The sequence below is a fragment of the Cuculus canorus genome, chromosome 15, assembly GCF_017976375.1.
Source record: "Cuculus canorus isolate bCucCan1 chromosome 15, bCucCan1.pri, whole genome shotgun sequence".
NCBI classification, from domain to species: Eukaryota; Metazoa; Chordata; class Aves; order Cuculiformes; family Cuculidae; genus Cuculus; species Cuculus canorus.
The window spans coordinates 12024488-12045299 of NC_071415.1; the positions used below are offsets into that span (position 1 = coordinate 12024488).

Sequence of the window (20812 nt, forward strand, 5' to 3'; positions counted from 1 at the left end):
AGAATGAAGTTGATTAGTTGCTGGAACAAATTACTGGGGAAAGTGAAAGCCTTTCCATATGGTAGTGTTTTCCAATCAAGATAAGATGCCTTTCTGCTAGATGAGCTGCAGCCAAGCATGTGTTTCTGGGCTGAGCAGAGCAAGGATGGGGTGAAATGTAGTGGTCTTTGCTCCATGTGAAGAGGAAGCTTTGTAGTCCCACCTAGCCTTTAGGAAGTTAATTGAAGGCTGTGCTCTTGATGCATGTTTCTAAATCCCTCTTGGATAGCTGTGATGGAGCTGCACTGGGTTGTCTCCTTCCAAACAGCAGCTGGACAAAGGGGAGCCAGAGGATTGCTCAGCCCCAGCTTGTGCTGGTGGGGTTTTGTGCCCTGACCTGCCAGCCAAGCTGGGCTGTTGGTGTGTGCGAGACTGGTGGTCTCCCAGTTTCTTTTTGAGCCTTGCTTGCCGTTTGAGTTTGACCCAGGGCTTCTGCAGGGGTTCTCCCCTGGTGGGATTACACTTGGAATATCTGTGCAGTTATTTTTCAGAGAGCAAATTGCTCACTGCAGGTGTGAAATAGTCTCCTGTTATTGGAGTTCCGGCTATTCAAAAGTCAGTGTTATTTTTGCATCCTTATAATCTCAAGGCAGTTTTGAAAGGGCCAAGATGCCTTTTAATTTCAGTTTGTGCTGCTGTCACAAAGATTAAATGCACACAAGCGAACTTTATCTTAAAGTTTGCCTATTAGTATCCGTTTAGAGCAAGCAATGTGGGTTCAGTCCTTGTTCTTTCTCTGCTGGTGAACCACAGAGCATTACCCTACGTTTGGGCAGCACCACAGAACTACCAGCAGCTACTTTGCTGTTGGCCTTAATTCAGTTGCAGCCACAGCTTTACAAGGAGCTTTCTCACCTTTGGACCGTGCTGTGCGTAAGGAGGAGAACTAGGGAACGCACGCAAACCAAGTAAGGATCTAGTCTTGAGTTGCTGCTCCTACAAAAATAAGGTGGCTGCAAGCTTTGCTAGGAGGAACAAGAACAAAAGCCGAAGGGTGAGATCTGCTACATATTAATGGTGATGGAAAAGTAAAGCAGGAACAGGACTGACAGGTTTGTGGTGGAGACTGGGAGTTACCATCTTGGGAGTTGCTGGGAGGATGTAGCATGAAGTGGCCTTCCTGGGAAAGGTTCTCTTCCTTTGCAGGCTGAAGATCTGGTGGTGTGCTTCTGGTAGACAGAGGGTCTGAAGCAGGAGATGAGGAGTTATTAAAGCAGGATTTCACCTTGAACAGGAGAGTCTGAGGGACTGTGTCCAACGAGACTACAGGAGCTTTGTGCTTTCTCCGTAAAACCAGTTGGTTTGCCTCTCTGTGTACATCAGAGGGCATGAGAGATTAAATACTCCTTGTCTCTTCCATTTGATACCTTAAAAATGCAGTTTATTGTGCTATTTCTGTGGAAAGGCTCTTCCTTTGCCCTGTTCCTGGCCTGGGTAAAGCAGGCCATCATTTGTGTGCCAGGACATCCCCCAGGATGCTGCCTTGTGCCCCAGCCACCACCATTCCCTAAAGAGCCCTGTGGGTCAACCTCACAGGGATGTGGATGAAGGACAAGGTGAGGATGATATTCTGTTTTCCCTGTGATTCCCTTGAAAAATCCAAGCAAAGCAGCTCACATTGGCAGCAGTGATGGACAGCCTCCATCCCTCAGCAGGAGGTGGTAGAAGAGGAGCCGGGAGCAGCAGGCACCTTCTGGTAGGGGATGGAGTGGAGGCTTTAGTGTCCCTAAGGCGATGCTTGTTCTCTGCCTGGAAAATGCACCAGCCCAGCAAAATTGTCGCTTTCTGCTGTGTCCTGGCACAATCCAGGCTCTGTTGGCAAGCCTGGGGAGGAACATTAATAAAAACAAGTGTTTGGCTGGTGTTATTTTGTTATTTTGACTTAAAGAAACAAACAAAAAGAACCCAGCCCTTCTCTGATGAGTAAGTGTAATCTGCTGTGGTGGACTGGTGCTACAGGGAAAGGTAAGAGAAAAAAGAGAACAGCTATGGAGGGAAGCTGAAAACACTGCAGGGGAATGAAGGGGAGCCATTTGTTTGCAAATAAGTTGCTAGATCATGCTTCGCCGTGCACCTTGGGCAGCTTCTAATACTATGGGTTTATTCAGATTTACAGGTGTTAGAGACCCTTGAGAAGGGGTTGTCGACCCATGGATGCAGGCGATAGCCGGTTCAAATCTGTCTTTGTGCCAATCTAAGGAAAATTCATTCTATCCCAAGCTGTACCCATAGGCAGGGTCTTCTTCCCTTTCTACCACCGATTTCACGTTTGAAGTCTCTCTGTAGGAAGTCAGTGTGGATGCTCCATGATTCATTCCTGCGAAGAAGTGTGATTTCAGGGCCCCGTATGGTCTCAAAGGCAGAGGAGGGGGCAGATATATATTTTTACAGCAAGGAGAATGCAACTGCACAGTACAATTTTGGCCTGGCACAGGAGATCTGGGGATGGTAGTGTGATTCTCCATTATTATTTGGTTTTTTTTTAAAGTTTTCAAGTCTACTTCCTCTTAGTTCCTGATTAGGATTTAGGAACAATAAGGAAGGAAGCTGCTGTCTGAGCACTCTTGCCCAGGCTCTAAACTCAGCCTGGTACCAGGTCTGTGTGTTCCTTGGGGCTCAGCAGAGTCCACTTACTGAGACCAGCAGAAATAGCATCTTGCTTCCTGGTTTCAGTGGAGGTGTTAAGTAGGACAGTTAAATTTGGGATTATTCGTAAGAGAAGAAGGGAAGCTATTTCTCTTCAAATGTGTTGGTTTGATAATAGATCTTTAGGCAGAGAGCTGTGAAGAGCTGCCCTTTGTAGAGGGTTAGAGGATTAGACATTTGCTGTAAGGAAACTGTCTCTGATGCGATTGGGCAGAAGCGGATGTTTGGAAGTGTTTCAAGTTGCTCTACACACAGTCCTGACCCGCACTGGTTCTGCAGCGTTTCAGCCCAAAGAGTCAGCAGCTGGTAAAGGTCTAGAGGAATTTGGGGATCTCGTAGCCCACACGGGAGGTGCTTTTTCATGGCATTTCTGTTATAAGTTTTACTGATTTTTCCCCTGAGACAGGAACGTAGAGACATCAAGTTTCACATGGGCAATAACCTAATTGGAGATGATCCCCTCTATAGAAACACGTTCTCCATATAGAAGAGCAAAGACCCGCAATGAGCTGTCTGTGTAATTAAAAAGCTGCAGTGAGGTGAAATATGAGATGGAGAAGAGCGATAGTTGGAGGCACTGAGAAACAGAAGCACTTTCAAGTGTTTTACTGCAGAGATGACTGGAGTATTTGCCAGGGGCCTGATTTTCTCCTTGCACCGTCCTCCCTCAGGTGGATCACGCTGTGCAGCCTGCTGGACACCATCACTGACCTAGAAACCTCCAAACGCTGATATCGGTGCAGGCGCTGAACTGGGTTAAGGCATAAGGCAGTGGAGAGTCACAGGGCTGCAGAGCTTTAAGCCTGAGCTAATGTCTGTGTCTTGTTGGGCTGTTGCGTGGCAGTGATGGTTTTGTTCGTGGGTAAACTACAGCCTGCTTTGCTCTGAGCTAGGTGATGATCCACTTGCACCCAGTGAAGCTACAAAGGTGGCTAAAGGCTAAGTGCTGTCATTGGAAACCAGCTGAGAATTAATACACGGTGTGTGATTAATGTGCTTTTAAAATGCATTCATGTCCTGCCACGCTGGCTGTGGCTCTTGTGTCACATTCGGTGTTCTCAGAACATTTATTAGCCTCACAGATCTCTTGATTATTGCTTTCTCTTTTATAATTAAGCCATGAAACTCAGCATGGTGCAGCTTATGTGGTATTAATTCACGCTTGGCGTATTCTGCCTGTGCCCTAGGATAAGGCTAAATGCTGGCAGCTGGATTGCTCTCTGCACAGTTGCTATTCTGGAATTTTTTAATATGATTATAAAAATGACATTCTGTGTGCATATGGGCAACTCGAGGCTCGCCACTGCCGTAAGCCATAACAAGATGTGGTCAGACTTCCAAAGGAGCAGGACCTGCCCCCGGCAGTGCTGTGAGGTGGGGCTCCTTGGGGCCCCTGGAGCTGGCTGATGCTCTCCAGGTCAATGCTGTTAGCTCTGCTTCATAGAATCACCACGTTGGAAAGGACCCACTGGATCATCAAGTCCAACCACTCCTAACACTCCCTTAAACCATGTCCCTAAGCACTTCATCCACTCATTCAGCGCCAGAGCAGCCTCGTGTGCTCTCGGCTCCTTAGTGACCCTTGTTGGGACATGCTTGTGAAAATGTGAGTCTCGCAACCGAGTTCTGTTTCACTCCTTTTTGTTCTGGCTTTTCTTCGTATGAGCTTTAAGCTGAATCCAGGATTCCCTGCAAGGCTGTGGCTCCACGTCCACTTTCTGTTGGCAGCAGCTGCCATGGCTCTTTTGAGCAGTTTTCCTCACGGCTTTCCCCAGTACAGCAGTTCGACAGTTTGTGTGGCCATGTGGTGAGCTGAACAGGGAACAAAAATATCAAACCATGTCTGTTTTGCTTATTTTTATTTTCATTCTCGTGGGAATTAGTTGTAGGAGTCACTGTACTGAGGAAAGTGGAGCTCAGCGCTACTGGAAGGGAATGACCCAGCATCAATGTCCCAGTCCCTGCTGGCCCAGAGGTAACAGTTTGAATGCAGGATTCATGAAGCCTTTGCTGGGTGTTGGGCCACTTGGTGTCTGTGTTGGGGAAGTCCAGGCAGCTCTGCAGTTTCCTCCCGAGGGCAGAGCAGGCAGCAGTGGGCTCCAGCAGCTCTGCCCACGTGGCTCTGGTCTCTAGATCTGCTGAAAGCCCTACCAAACTTCAGATGTGGGGACAGAGTGCTGGGGTGGCAGCTATTGCAGAACACACGTGGCAGGATCCCTCATCTACTCTGGACACGTGGCAAACAGCCTGGAAGCCGTAGGAGCCAGGGCATGGCATAGCTCTGTGTACAGCTGAATGCCTGTGTTTTTCATGGACCACAGATGCCATGATGTAACGGTGGTTCTGTTATTTATACCCCTATGCGTGCTGCTCAGATGATCAATTAGTACTAATCAAACCATTTCTGTACAGAAGTGAACGCTGCTCATCCTAAAGCTTCTGTTTCAAAAAACAGTGCCAAAACCTATGTGCAGTTTGTAAAACTGTACTGCAGAAACCCTTTGAGCTCAGACGTTTCCATGGAGATGGATCTTTGATCTTGTTGTAATAAATAAAGGGCGGAGAAGATGCTCCCAAACTAGGAAAGAAAGCAAGGCTGATCCCTATGGGGCGGAAGTTCTCAACAGGAATTAGAGAGATGGAGAGTCTCTCCCTTTTTTTCCCTTCCATGATGCCATGTCTGTAGTAACGGGGAGGTTGAGCTGTCTGCCCGCCAGCGCTGCGGCGTAGGCAGAGGACATGCCTTTCATCCAGCCAGCCAGATGGCGTGTTACACCTTTGAGCTGGCTAGTTTAATGCTGCTGAGAAGTCAGACCATTGTCTGCACAGCAATATTCACCCTCCCATTCACCCAATATTCACTTGTGCTGTGGGATTTAGAGAGCAAGGAAACAGGGTTTTGATGCCAATATGAGGCGTGTTTGTTTTCGTGACTGTGGCAAAGCAATCTGAGGAAGAAGAACAGCTAGGAAAAGTGCTGCATACGTGGATAAAATATAGACGAGAAAAAGAATCGTATTTTACTCTGGCACAATGTGCATAACATTGGTGTTTATTATGCTGATGTGGAGATAATGACTAAAGGCAACAGTCAAGTTGGCTTTATCCACATGGATGAGCTTTGACTGCCCTGGTGACTTGTATGTTGGTAGAGCTGTCAGCAGGAGCCGGGCTGTTACTCCTGGCACTGGAAATCAAGGCATAATGAGCTTCAGGAGTCACTGAGAACTGCTTCTTGGAGCAAACATGGCCAAGCGCTCGCTGGTAGGCTGTTTCACACAAAGATGCGCTGCACTGGCAGCTGAAGATATCTTTTGTGTCTGAGCACCTGGTTATGCCCATACAGCTCTGACGGTTGCGCTGCGGTCGGTGTCTGTGTATGCTGAGCTGTGTGTGCCTGGTTGTGCATTTCTCGCTCCGGTTGGCAGCTGGGTGGTGGCTTTTCCTGGTCATTCCCAATCTGTTTGGAGGACGTTGATAGATCTGTCACTTTGCCTCTGCTGCCAGCATGGCCTCAAACAGGTTTTTCTGCAGCTTGTAGGAGTGTGTAAGGTGACCGAGCTGTTGTGTACCACCTGTTGCAACAGGGCTGGGATTGTTTTCCATTTTTTAAGAATGGATGCATTGAGCTGCTGGTTGTGCTAATTAAAGTCTCTCTTCTTCAGGGGTTTGCAATGCTTCATCCAGGCAAAATGGTGCTTAAGCACCTATTAAGGCTTCCCCCTCCCATCCCACTACTGCTTTCACTGGAACAAGTGACCCCTTCGTGCCCTGCTGGATCTCAGACTCCTTAACAACTCAGCCATCACTTTATATAATTTTAAACTTCCAGATTAAATACTTTATAAATAAACATAGATGTTGTTTGCCGCTCTGAAAGTGTTATCATCTCTTCCAGATGTTGCGGAAGCCTTCAGTGTTGATCACAGGCCACAGGTTCACCGTAGAAGCCAACAGGTACATTTTTTGTTGTTGATTTTGTTGTTGTTTTGAATTACCTTCACTGAAAATACTGTCACTGTACTGTCATATAGCCAAGAAAGCTGTGTTGTTATCTTACGTACTAGTTCACTGGGAAGAAAATACATTGCAAGAGCATGCAATATTAAAGATATTTTGAATCAAACTCACTACCACTGGTTTCGGTGGAGATTGAAGCCTTGTTTTTGTGAGGTGCTTTGTCAAGACCTAAAGCAAAAAATACTCTGACACATCAAAGTTAAGGTTACTAGATGGTAATGAAAACAGCATTTTTAGCCTCAGTTACATGGACAAGAAGGGGTTGCTGTGCAGCCACAGCTGTTCATCTCGTGGCTGTGACAAGCCTGTATGGATGCTGTCACTTAGCAACCACTGCCATTTGTGCTTTAACTGTGGCTTTTTTATTGTTGGCACGTAAAGGAGAGTTGTAATCACAAGATTACTCTCATCATGGGTGTTTGGTTTTGAGAGCAATGGGCTCCGGGGCTCACCTGTGCCCCTGCCCAGCCTATCTAAGGGCTGAATCAGAAGGACTTTACACGCAATGGCTAATGCAGCGTAACATGGCTTTGTTTTGGAGCTGGCTTGGCTGGGCCAAGTCATGTTTCAAGATGTACAGCCTGGATTTACCATCTGCCAGACCAGGCTGTGCAGCTCCTTCGTGCTGGTTACAGCCCAGCCCAGAAGGTGGTTTGAGGCCAAAGCTCTGCGTGTGACTGAAACATCACCTCCCTGAGCACGGCAGTGGTGGTGAGAAGCCAACTGAGGCAAGCCTTGGTGTCCCTATGCACAGCACTGCAAGCTCCATGATCCCTTTACTGACCCAGGAGGGAATATGGGGACAGTAGAGACTGGAAATTTGAGGACTGAGAGATAATGAAATGTGAGAGCTGAAGATGTGAAAACATATCAGTTTCTTAAGGGTAATTTCCACCTATCTCGCACTTGAATAGGAGTGAAAAGTGGCAATGCTACCGTGGTTCAAACCTTAATGGTCTACAGGAGTTTTTTTTAAGGTCATGGTTTTACTTTACGCCTGACCTGGTCTAATTGGGAAATGTCCCTCAAGGGAGTGGGTTCGCCCTCTGTCCCAGACATCAGTTTCCTGCTGTTGGATGGAGTTTAACAACTGGGCAGCTGTAGCACAAGCTGGGGAGTAACTTGATTTGGATGGGTTTGTTGTGGAGGCAGCCATGTGAAAGACATCACGACAGCCCTTCTATGTGTACAGTAAATACAGAACTTTCATGCATTCATCTGCTGTGCTCTAAGCAGACTTGAGATTGATATTACAGATAGAAATACTGTTTTCTTTAGTATCATTTTGCTTTAATTGAAAGAGGTGCCTAATTGCAGTATTGCAGGGGCTCTTGATGCTGACTGCTTGTTTCCCCTCCCATCTGGGCAGGACTTGGGAGTGTATCTGTGTTGGGCATTTGCAGAGACAACTTTGTTCCACCTTTTTCAGACAGACACACGGCTCCTTTGAAAGAAAGTCCTTCCATTTCCCTATGTGCTGGCTTTCAAGTTTATAGGCAAGACCCGTCCTCTCTGTGGAGGAGCACACCTGATGCAGGCTGAGGTCTGGCCATGTTAAGTAGTGCTTTATGTCTCAGCAGGGGACAAAAACCACTGCTCTAAAGGGAAATGACACAGCAGACAGAGGTGTTCCTACTGATGGATTCTTTCCATGGTAAATTACTTAGAACTTATGCAGTGAAGGTGGTTGATGAGTTTCCTCGTAAACACATGGTGGTTTTTAGAAGCCTTGATGAATATGTATTGAAATATTAGAGACAGGCAAAAGAAATTGCAAAGATATGCATGAGCTGATCTGTAATCACAGTTCATGTATATCTAAGTGAGGCTATTGCTTTAGGACATTTATAGCCTGTTTTTTACTAAGTTGTGCAATTAGTATAATTAGGGAAACAATATTCTTTGAATTTTAAACGTCCAGTGTATTAAAACAGACAATTAATAGCCATTCTTTTGGCAGATTTTATAAAGCTGTTACTAGTGTAGGGCTGAGCCAAAAAAGCTTATTCTCCTGTGTCTGAGTCTAAGCGGTTACAGGATAAATCCTTTCTTCAAAGCTTTGTTGAAATGTCTTGAAAGCAATTCCAGGAATTTCATACCTGCGTATAGATCAGGCAGCAGGACTTACATTGCCCCGTGCAACTAAAGAGCTGAAATGAGCTTTATAACCTTCTTCGTTCAAAGTACCAGCCATCAGAGACATAAATGTTTCTAGTCTGTGATGTTCTGCATTGATACCACTTGTGTTGCTACTGCCTGCCCCACCTTAGAGTGATAGTCCTGAGCCTCAGTGCTTATTGCACTAAATGAGGCCCGTTTCTGGCCACAGACTTTGCTGAAATCAGCTGTAGAGTTTGTGCTGGAAAAACCCTCAGTGGTGGCTGCCTCCTGCAGGAATCATGCACAGCTACAGCGCCAACAGTGTGAGAGCGGCAGTTTCCACAAAAATTCATCCCAAAAAGGCAGCTTTGAACTTTCTCCTGCATCCATAACGGAAGGCCAGGCACCTTAACTCCTTTTTCACGTCTCTGAAGTCCTCAGTGCGTGACAGGAACGAGCTGGACGTGTAGAGATTATGGAGGCATCGCTACCGTCATGTTGTGAAGTGGTTAAGTAGCAATAGCAGTAGCAATAGGGAATGCTCAGTATGAGTAAGGGGGTAACAATTCTGCTTCTCAGGACTGTCTCCTTGAGAGTTAAACCCTTTCCGAGGTGCACCACAACCACAGCTTCTTGGCAAGACATATCCCATGGCGTAAACTTTTAACCCAGCAGAAAGCTGTGTGGCTGAGAGAAGGATCTTGTGGAGGTGTAAAACCAGCTTTGGTAGGTAAGAAGTCGGTTGAAAAATTAGCTAGCAGTGTAAGTAAGAGGGGTAGGAGCTCGCAGGAGTCCCTAACACTATGCAAAGATGGGCATCCTGGAGAGGGTGTCACAGCACAATGGCTGATTCCTGTCAGTAGCTGTTGGTGTGTGTTTACAAACTCGGTAGCTAAATTTTCACCTCACAAATTGCACTGGCATCGCCTGCTGTAGAAAGAACCTTGGGGCTTTTATTTTCCTTTCATCTCCCTTGACCTCTCTACTCCCTGGCATTTGTTCCTCACGCTGCTTGGATGTTCACGATCCTTCATGTTTCTCCCAATTATCAGGTGTGGGATGTCAGTGCAAGCATCTCAGTATTAATAAGACTCTGCTGTAACTAGAGCAGCAGAGAAAACAAAGAAAGGCAATGCAAAGAGCTCAGAAGAGTACAAAATTAGCACTAAGTCACCTCACTGCTGGAGGTGGAGACCTCTTTTTAATGAAAGATGAAAGGAGTCCTTAATTCCCCTTCTAAAGATAGGGAGCCCTCCCAGATTGTTGTAAATTTGGTTTTTAGCGCACAAGCATTCTGTTTATGAACAAGACTTCAGATTGCAATTAGGCAAACGGTACAAATTTAACAATGTCGCTATCAACCCACCTGCTATTAAAAAAAAAATTTCCATTAAAAATTAATAAGTCTGGGAGTCAAGAGACTGCAGTAATAAGCAGTGGAGTTTCCCTTCTATATCAAGTCACTTTTTCAATTTGCTGATATTTGGATAATTCCTTGGAGTCTCCTAAACTGCACAACTCTGAAATCACACGAATTCTAGAGCTGAACAGGAAGACATTTAGCAAGCAACCTGCTGTCTCCTGCCCTGGAGCATATCTGACCTACTGCCAACATGCAATGCCAGTTTTATAACTGGAAGCTCTTCATCGGACAGGACTGTTAAAACTCCACAAACAACCCATGCTTTTTTAAAAGCAAATCCTCTTTCTCACTAATGCCTTTGTTTCTGAGAAAAACACAGTGACAGGATAAGGCCTGATTTTTAATATATTCTGCCTTTTGTCAGGTGTAGACTCTGCTCGGGTGGAATTGTGCATCAGAAGCAGAGCTGCTTTCTTCTAGTAACAGCTGCTGGTAGGACACCCAAGGGCTCTGCCACACATAAAGCTGTGCACGAGGCAATAGGTAAGTGTGCTGACCTCATTAAAAGGCATTAGCATAGATCTTCAACCTCAGCAGCAATCTTGTTATCTTACATTATTTGTTTGTAATGTTAAGAGTGATCAACTTTTGACTCCTTAAATGCCACCTGCTCTAGACCTCAAAATGCAACAGGGAACTTCAAGAACTCTGGTTTTGGAATATATACAGACACAGTCAGAACACGTGTCCCTTACAACCAGTGTTCATTAGTTGTAGCTACTCTGTCTCCAAAAGGACCAAAAACCAACTTGTTTTCAGTCACACTTATATTTTTTAAAAATATTTCCCTAGGCACCATGGTTTGGTGCTTTCTTTAAAAGACTTTTGAACAAATCTATTTCTTTATGCGTTCATTTTGAGAAACAAATCAGAGTTTATTGGAGACTGCTTTCTTAACAAAAAAATTGTCAGTATTAACGCAAACATTTTCTAATCCATTTAACAGCTAACAAAACCATCCTGGTCTCTGTTCAGTGTCACCACTCCTTTGTATCCTTCCTCAAGAAAGAATTCATGACTGGTAGCAAAATTTTCCAGAAGAAAACTGCTCAAGCACTGCTCCCTCAGAGCAAAAGGCATCTTCAGTAACAGTCAGCATCATTCTCCTCTGTGGTCCCCACAGTAGCAAGGATGTCCTGTAAGAGGGACTGAGGGCTTTTCTCCACATGGTCGCTACTTTTATTTAGCTCGTTGTGTAGCTCTTTTAAGTCTATTGTTCTCAAAGCTAGCGTCATGCTCTCTGGATCTTGAAAATCCACCCCATTATCACCATCTATGGGGAAGTTCTGGGCCAGAGAACCCTGCCTTAGTGTCCTTTGTAACCAGGCAATGCCGCGTTCTGCAGGTGCATTTCCTGTCTCCTGTGAATGTTTCAGGGTATCAACTGGATAGAAAGAAGTGCTTAAACCCAGCAGTACAGAACAGGCTTTCTCAGCTACTGGTTTGTCACAGTCACACAAAGATCGAAACAAAAAGCTGAACAGTTTTGCTCGACAAAATACCTGCAGTGGCTCATCCCGATGAGCGGAACTAGTGACTGCAGATGAGACGGGAGCATACGGCCAACGAGGAGGGCCAAGTTGGCAAATTGTGTATCCACAGAAAACTTCAACCAGTTCCAAACCACGAAGTCTGACTTCCCAGTCTAAGTCATTCTCCACAGTTTGGATCACTCTAGAGACAAACTGCTCTGTATCTTCCAGTTCACCTGTGTGGACCCACTCATAGAAGAAGCTGATCACAGCCCTTCTTGGAAAGACCTCTGGATCACTGGACAAGATTTCCTGAAGCTTTGTTACAATGTTCTAAATGTAAAAAGACAAAGAAAACATGATGAGAGTAAGATCATGCAAAGAAAGTGGAAGTAAAAAACCTAGTCTCTTCGTTACTGGTTGTGAAATCTGTGTGCATGAGACTGCAGGTAACTTGTGAAGAAATTTATAATTAGTACAGCAATGAAGTGATGTTTAGTTCTTCTTTCTTTTGCAGTGGGCTAAACAAAGTAATCATACCTCATTACTATACTTATTCTCTCCAACAGGCGACTGTGGAGCAGAGACATTAATGAAGGCCAAGCTTCCGAAAGCAGTCACAGCGCTTGCTCGCACGTAGCTTTCTGGATCCTCAAGAAGATTTTCTATAAGCCTTGGCACTTTCAAAGACAGGAGAAGCTTCCTGAACACATCACAGCCTGTAAGCGAAACAGCAAACCAAAGAAGCAAGGCTTTATTCTCTCAGAACATGAAGCTGTTTCCAATGCAAACAGTTCTCTGTGTCATACAAGGATGTCCATTGACTGCAGGGACAGCTGCCAGTGAGCTGAGCCCCTCCAGGGACCAGGCTGCCGCTCACAAGAGCACAGAATCTCTGTGTCGGGCTCCCCATTTTTCAGCAGCTTGCTGACTTTCAGTCAAGCCCTGCTAGACACTGGAACTTGGAAAAATTCATTTACAGTTGTTCTCGCAACAAGAAAAAACTTTCTCCAGGCAAGCAGGGACATGGCTTCAGTCTCATCAAACCTATACCTTCGCTTAAAGCAGGAAAATAATGGTCTTCGTTTCTTTTTGTCAAGACACAGGGCAAAAAAGAATGCAACTGCAGCACTGAGAGGGGCTGTGGGGTAAACTGCTAATGCAGCTGAGTGCACTAGATAATTTATTTGTGACCTGAGGACACTAGTAGTCAACAAGATCCCCCTCTCCGCCAACATCACAGAGCTACTGTAGGAGAATTAACATTGCCTTAGTGTTACTTGCTGCAAAGACTGAGCTATCAGTAAAGTGGAAAATCAGTAATTAATCCAAAGCTTGCAAAGCAGATCTAGGCTTTTAGCCTCCTAAATCCCAGCCCCCAGCCTACTGAGTGAAACCAAAACGACTCCACTGCAAACTAAAAAAAGGGAAAGTATTGTCCTCCAATAAGCACTGTCACCTGCCTTGACAAACATGTCTCAATATATATGACTATCTCAATACCCCTTAGTTTAACACACCAAAATTGCCATTAAGGAGGGCGCAGCAATCTGCATTCAACTAAAAAGGTAGGATAAGTTTATTAATCTTTTTGTGTGATTTTTGATCATGATCCAAGAGTAAAAATCTTGACGCTTCTTTTCTTAGCCCTCCAGTTACAGGTCAGAGGATGCTTCACAAGCCTGACTGACATTCATAACATTAAAAGAAACGCTCCTCCAATCCAACCTCTTAAATCTCTGCACCTACCCTTCAAGCGTTCAATCAGGCCAGTGATGAACTCCAGAGAAGAATCTCTTACTTCCCAGCAAGGACTGCACAAACGCTTCTGCAGTGCCAGAAACACAGCTGTAAAAATCCAAGTGACAAGCTTGAATGGACACGAAAGGTGACAAACCTTACCAAAGGACTGTACAACTTCTGTATCAATCTATCTAATGCAATCCCTTTTGCTGCTGCTGCTGTGTGCTTCTCTCAGAGTTCTTCAAAGCACCATTTGGGCAGCTAAATCTAAATTCAACATCATTGTGAACAAACGAATCCCAGGAAAGGCAGAGAAGAGCAGATTTCATACATGCCGCTAGCTGCTGTTTGTCCCAACTTGAAAACGTGTTGTTACCTTCAAATATCTTCTCAGCATCTTGCCACTGATTGTTGGAGCAGGACCAGTACCGCAAGTAGAGCAACCATTCGGAGGTAGCTTTAAGCGTTTTCTTTAGAACCTGAAGCAATATAAAGCAAATTTACTTTACTACAGCAGGAGGCAGTGTTGCCCTTATGCCAGATAAAATGTTCTAGCCTCAAACTTATGGAGGAGTTCTCGGAGTAAACAAGTACCTATGCTTCCTTACTAAGAAATAAGCCACAAATAAATGGTGCTCATGTAACATTTTTAACAACCCCCTAGAAAATGCTTGTTCTTAGCTTAGTATTATAAAGTTCTAGTACCTCCAGCTTTTGATTGCCGTTTGTCATCAGTCATTTGAACAAAGCAAGAAAACACTCCTTTACTGCAATGGATTCAATACTTAAGCACAATGTGTGATTGAGTATGATGGCACTACTCTTCGATGTGACAGCTCCTGTCTTTTCAAGAACACTAAATGTATTGGTCAGTTCCTCGCTTGTCAGAATTTTAGCTATTTCCTGCAAGCCCCCCGAACCAAGACAAGTCTCCTGCATATTCTAATACAAACTGAACTAAGAAACAACCACTGCCAGACAGTTTCCCAGAACTACCTCCTACTGGCACAAGCTAATAGACTTGGGTCTTTCCTTAGTTCTATACTCACAGTAGGGTTGGTGTTTGGACTCTCCAGGTATGCCAGAAGGACATCAAATAGACTTACTATGAGTGAGTCACAGCCTGAAACAAAGAAAACAAAACTAAAGGACCAATACTGAGAGCAGGAGCAGTTGAATCACAATTCAGCTGCTGAAATACAGAATTGGGATTGTAAAACTGTTTTGGAGAAGAAAACAAGTGCAGTCCTCAGAGTAAAGGAGAAACATCCGATTTCTCACAACCACTAAAACTTTCTTAATTACAGCACTACCTGCCCTAGCTTATCCACAGAAAGTAAGCTTAGCAGACATAATAGAAAGACTGGAAAAAATGAGTAAGATTCAGAAATGGAAGTGGTAGTTTTCATTCAGAAAGATCAGTGAAGGAGAATGAAAAATTCTGCAACAAAAGGATAGCTGAGTGAAAAATTAAAGTGTAAAGATTCACCTCTTTGTTCCGCAAGTGCTGCTAAGACATCAAGAGCTGACCTTTGTACTCTGAAGCAATTGACCAAGATTCTGCTTATAGTGTTTCCCAGAGGAGAAGCTGGACTCAGGAAGCCATTACAGAACTGTAATATTGTCATGACAGAGCGTAGCAAAGATGTATAGGGCAAATCCACTGGCAAAGAAACCTAATGGGAGAGGAGAAAGAAAAAAAAAGTTTCCACCATGCAAAAAAGTCAAGCATGCAAACAGAGCAGGAGTTTTCAGTCAGAAGGCAGCAAAAATTGCCATTTTTAGTGTGTTCTTAAAGTACCACAATGCTCATAACTACAAACAAATTAGCTTCCTCTCTCCCCCAAACTACTACACAGATGGAAGGAGATTCTTCTTACTGTTTGGGAAAGCAGTTCAATTTATGTTTTTTCACTAGATCAATAATTGCAGTAGAAGTAAGGTATGGTAACAAAGCTTATGAAGAGGGATTTTAAACTAAACACAGTCCCTCTTTACAAGCCTCAGTAATTCCCGTTTTCCTGTCTGGAGTCTACTGTGCTAGATTTCTTTAACACATGGAAGCCCTTGCTGTCAACTCCTCTATGTTCTGTTAATGCTGTCTTTCAAGGGATGAATTTGATCCCCAGGCTTTTTTCCTTCTCTGAACATTACCAGGGACAGCAGCTCTTTCAGATGAGCAAGGGTCTGACACAGAAGAGTAACACAAGATGACTTGGAGGACAGAAGACTTTCAACAGTTGTGGGATCACTAGCAGACTCATCCAGCGAACCTAGAGGACCAAAGGAAGAGCTCAGTTTGTTAGTGAGTACAAAGGGCTGTGCTTTTTAAAGTTAATAAAAGATTTTCAGGTGATACAGTACAAATATTCCCTCAAACGAAACTGACAGCAGGATGCTGCACTTCACCCCAAATACTGCTACTGTCCTTGACTACTTCTACTCTTCCTCCTCCAGTTTTGTCTGCACTAGACATTTTAAACTCTCACAAGCAGACTGGCCTCTAACTTTCCTATCACAACTGTACCTGCATATTCCAGAGGCTGAGAGGCTGCTCTCAAAATACAGTCCATTGGCTGAAGTAGAACAGTCAGTGCCTTCATATTCACATCTTGTGGGCTTCAAGGAGGAAACAGCAATTACCAAAACAAGGACACTTCAACTCCTTCCCAAACATCTGCCCCCAAATGCTGAGCAAAATAATGTTTTTAATGCACGCTTCTAAATAAGCCAGCAGTGACAGAGCAATAAAAGGAGTATCACAATTCAAGTCTTCTTCCAAGTTTCCCTGGCTAACTAAAAGCAGAGGAGAAACAGCTCCGGAATTTAGAAGCAGCCTTATCAGGCTATGCAAAGAGAGAACAAGATTCTGGATAGGAAGGGGGTATAGAGAGAGGCATTTCTTGTTAACAAAATGGTCTCCTTGTATCATAAGATTCAGGTGTTACTTAGCCTGTAAATCAGTATCCATATGAGCTGTAAGCATCTGATGATTTCTTGATGCTTTTTCACTACTGAAAGGGAAGTCATGGAGAAGATGCAGGCACATTTCTCAGAGGCGCACAAGAAGAGAGGAATCTTAAACTGCAACAGGGCAGATTCCAACTGGATATAGAGAAAATACTTCTCATAGTGAAACGAAAGTGGTTAAGCACTGGAACAGGTTGCCCAGGGCAGCTGTTGAATACTCATCCATGGGGATATCTGAAACTTGAATGATGAAAGCCCTGACCAATATGATCTGTCTTTGAAATTAGCCCTGCACTGAGCAAAGGGTTGAATTAGATCACTTCTGCAGGATCCTTCTAACCCGAGTTGTTCTACAACTGTCAAAAGAGTGTCCAGATGAACATTTCTTTTGGAATGCAATGTAAGCTCTTATATTAGTTGGTGTTTTTGTGAAAGAGAAAACTGAACAGAGCCTGTTGGATTTGACAGGCAGTCACACTGTGTCCATCTTAATCAACTTTAGCATTACAAAGTTAAAGGAGTTTGCCATCTCTTCCTGAAATTGGCTGGCTGTAGCTAAGATGCAAATGTATATGCATAAACGTGATATTGACTCCTTTCATTTCTCTCTCTTTGAAATTGTATTGTTTTGCTACTGATGTAAGAAATTTGTTTGCTATGGACATGGCTCTTGCCAACCAGTCTTGCATATTAAGGAATGTAGTGGAAAACATAGTGAGGAAAAAAACAGAAACATTGCAGAGAGCAAAAATTTTGTTGCAGTAAGTCCCACCATTGGTAGAGTTTCAGAATTCCCACTGCCAAAGGACCTGCATGTACTGGGTTTAAGTGTTCCAGAGCAGAAGTCACTAACGCCCAAAAACTGCCAGTATCACAAAACACAGGGGACCTGCGAAAAAAGAAGGAGTATAAGTAATACGTCCTATGAGATGGTGGAAAACAGATATCTCATCACTGGACCCAAGGTCCCAGAAAAATTTACCGTGCCACGTTAAGCAAAAGATTTGCCAGCATGTGCTGTGCTTGAACAGTCCTTTCCGTCACAAAAGATTCTATCTGCTTTGCTATGCCCAACCAAATTGCTTCAGTCCATGCAGCATGACAGTTGCGAAATAAAATAGTTAACAGTTTTAATGACTGCTCGATGCGAGAGGCAGAGCTGGACTGAAGAGAATCTTCTATGTGCTTTATAATGATTTGGGCACATGCTGGCCAGTCACAGTCCTTCGAACTGAGAGGTTCAGTCGTTTCAGATGTTATAGAGAGGATGAGCATCTGTACCAGGAGAGAACTGGCAACTGAAGCCACAAACAGGCTGGGATCCCCTTGCAGAGTGAAGATCACATCTATGCCTCCTGTGTGAAAACAAAATAAGTCACTCGAGGAAAAAAACAACAGCTTTCCTATTGTGAAGGAGAGTCTTGTTGCACTCCAACTCAAGAACCACACAGCTTTAAATGGTGTTGATGGGGGGTTTTATACTTTGTTGCCTCTATGGCATTTCAAAGTCAGCCAGTCTTTAAGTACATGAGATCTAAAGTTGGTATTAACAGCAGAATTTATATGCCTGCATAATTACATTGCGACTGCAAATGCGTGCAAGTATTAGGGGATAAATAAGCCCCTGCTTAGCTTTTCTGCACTGAAACCATACCAAAATGTACTTTTTAGTAGGAGTAACAAATAAGAATACAGAAGGTTTTTAACAAGCTATTTTTAACGTGTGTTTCCTAAGATGTGCCTCTTCCCGTTCTAAAAAGGGCACCATCCTCAGTGTCCAGGAAAAAAAAAAAAAAAAAAACAAAAAACCATGCATCTAATTTAACAAAACCCGCACCGTCTTTCAATGACTTCAGTGTTTTTCACAAGTGGCTTGTTTTTTCCTTAAATAAACAAAACCTCCTGTTTCTCTCATTTGACATCTGAGCAACAGACTGAAATGGAAGATATGCAGAGGATTTGGGGAGTTACTAGTCCTAGAAGCACTCACCACCACTGCAGATGAAGTGGAGGGCAGGCTGGTGACACATCATGCTGCACACACCCTCCAGCCAGCCACTTCGCACAGACGCATCCTCCCACTCTGCACTGTTCAAGGGTCCATCCTCGCCAAAGAGCTTGACCAGCAGCTTCTCCTGCTGAGGTCAGAGGAGAACACACGGAGTAAGTGGTAAGCAAATGGCTCAAGGGGAGTGGAGAGGCTGCCCTCTCATCCAAGACAAAAGCATCAATACCATAGTGAAATCTTCTCTAGCTAGAAGGATCACTAAAATAAAGTTATTTTCAAAATCCCACGTTTAAACTCAATATATGCCTCTTTCATGGACAAAGCAATAGAGATGTTCAAACCCAAAACTGTTTGTTTTTAAAATGCTAGGGAATACCTTATGTATGTACCAGCTTCATTAGACTGTTTTATGCAGTTGTATGCATCTCTTCCCTGAAGGAAGCCTTTTGAGTTTTGTACTAGAAATGTAATCTGCTGTAGAAAGCAGAGCTTTAAAATACTCCCTCATTTTTGCAGGGAATCAGAGTTCCTGTCAACCTACTACAGAGGAAAGTGTACATCCGTTATTGCAGCGTAGATTGGCAGGACCTGTCCGATATTTTGCAATGACTGCTGTGAGATGGCAGTATTCCACATACTGTTTTAAACTGAAAAGGAGAGCACTGTGTATGAGCATTCACAGTACCCCTGTGGCAAGAAAGAAGAAAACAGCAGCTTCACAGGAGAACTGAAAAGGAACGGTATGACTGTAGGTCTTCATTATCATATCACTGATTTGAAACAGACACATGGCAATAGATACTTGGGTAGACAACTCACCTGCAAGTGTTGGAAGCAGTTTTTGGAAGCAGCAAGTATTCCAGCTAATCGCAGAGTAAAGGAGAGGATGCATGGACTGGGCTCTTGCAGTGCCAGCACAGAGGTGAAGAATTCCGTCAGGCAGGGGTTGTCCTGCACCAGCTTCAGGGTAGGATCTAGTGAAAAGGCCAAAAATCAGAGAGTCACTGCCAGGAATTTTTTCCTCTCTTGTAACTGAGGTGCTTGCCTGACCCCTCACAGCAGTCAGAGTTGAATCTGGGTTCACCTGAAGCCCAAGTCTGGGTACAGGCCCCAAATACTGAAGAGCATCTTTAGGTGTCACCGAGGGAACAGCAGCTCTAAGGTCCAGGCCTGTGGCCCCCCTACCCTCTCTCCACCTCGAGGAGGGCCTTCTCCCCTCCCCCTCCTTTCCTCCCTCTACCTCAGGGCGGGCCTCCTACCTCTCCCGTCCTCTTCTCCCTCTTCCCCTTTCTCTCCCCTCGCTTTTCCCCTTCCTTTCCCCTTCTGCCCGTCTCTTCCCCTTCTCCCTATCTTCTCCCTTCCTCTCTCTTTCCCTTTCTAACTCTTTCCCTCTTCTCCATCCCTCCTTCCCCCTTCTCCCCCTTCCTCTTTCCTCCTTGTCCCTCTCCCTCCCACCCCTCGGGTCAGGCCCCCGCCAGTCACCGGTTTCCTCGCTCTCAGCCTGTCCCGTCAAGTCGCGGAACCAATCCAGCAGCTTCTCCAGGCAGGTGTCATCGGAGCCAGGCGGCCGCGGGTCGGCCAGAGCGGCGAGGACGCGAGGCAGCAGGGAGCGCTCGCCGGCCATGGCGAGGCGGAACGGGACAGGAGCGGCCGCAAAGCAACTGTCGCGAGGGCAGGGGCGGGGCCAAACGAAGGGGCGTGGCCACGAGAGCAGAGTGAGGCGTGGCCAAGCGAAGGGGGCGTGGGCAACCAGACATTACCTATAGGCGGGGTGTGGCCAAGCGGAATGGGGCGTGGCCAGGTGTAATGGGCGTGGTCTCGCAGAAGGAGGCGTGGTGAAGCGGGTGGGTCGGAATGAGAACCATGGAGTGAGTTGGGAGGGAACTTGAAGCCCATCCAGTCCCACCCCCTGCCATGGGCAGAGACACCTCCCACTGGATCAGGGGCTCCAAGCCCCATCCAATCTGGCCTTGAACACCTCCAGGGATGGAGCAGACACTGCTCTGGGCAACCTGGGCCAGGGCCTCCCCACCCTCACAGCAAAACATTTCTGTCTAAGATGTCATCTCAATCTCCCCTCTTTCAGCTTAAACTTATCACCTCTCAGCCTATCCCTGCACTCCCCGATCCAGAGCCCCTCCCAAGCTCTCCTGGAATTCCTTTCAGTACGCCAAGCTGCTCTGTCTCCCTGGAGCCTTCCCTTCTCCAGGCTGAACAACTCCAACTCTCCCAGCCTTCTTGTTCGGGAGGTGCTCCAGCTCTTGGATCACCTCCGTGGCCTTCTCTGGCCTCACTCCAACAAATGCACCAACACTCCCGAATCCGGACACAGGAGTCAAACAGCACCGCCTCCCCTCCCCGGCTCCGATGGGCGCTGACCTCGCCGCGGCC

General features: G+C 45.3%; 1 protein-coding gene across 2 annotated transcripts; it reads right to left on the reverse strand.

Moving 5' to 3' along the window:
- Positions 1–11083: 11083 nt before the first annotated feature.
- On the reverse strand, positions 11084–20084 carry BRAT1 (BRCA1 associated ATM activator 1). Of its 2 annotated transcripts, none has more exons than XM_054081025.1 (13): positions 19904–20084; positions 19241–19395; positions 18404–18548; positions 17396–17768; positions 17186–17302; positions 15971–16062; positions 15598–15716; positions 14933–15119; positions 14493–14566; positions 13820–13922; positions 13450–13548; positions 12241–12419; positions 11084–12033 (listed from the first exon to the last, which is right to left on the reverse strand). In XM_054081025.1, exons 1-13 carry the CDS (start codon positions 20043–20045, stop codon positions 11311–11313), a joined length of 2508 nt encoding a protein of 835 aa, XP_053937000.1. In that variant the 5' UTR covers positions 20046–20084; the 3' UTR covers positions 11084–11310. The 2 variants fall into 2 exon arrangements, with proteins under 2 accessions (XP_053937000.1, XP_053936999.1); XM_054081024.1 differs by having other exon boundaries at positions 18404–18551.
- Between the last annotated feature and the right edge of the window lie 728 nt (positions 20085–20812).

What these genes read in the sequence shown, in the direction of transcription:
- BRAT1 (XM_054081024.1), bottom strand. Translation starts at nt 20,045, where the DNA reads ATGGCCGGCGAGCGCTCCCTGCTGCCTCGCGTCCTCGCCGCTCTGGCC. An exon ending in GGCTGAGAGCGAGGAAACCG is followed by an intron (nt 19,396 to 19,903) that starts GTGACTGGCGGG and finishes CCTTTTCACTAG; the next exon opens with ATCCTACCCTGAAGCTGGTG. An exon ending in TCAGCCTCTGGAATATGCAG is followed by an intron (nt 15,717 to 15,970) that starts GTACAGTTGTGA and finishes TTGGTCCTCTAG; the next exon opens with GTTCGCTGGATGAGTCTGCT.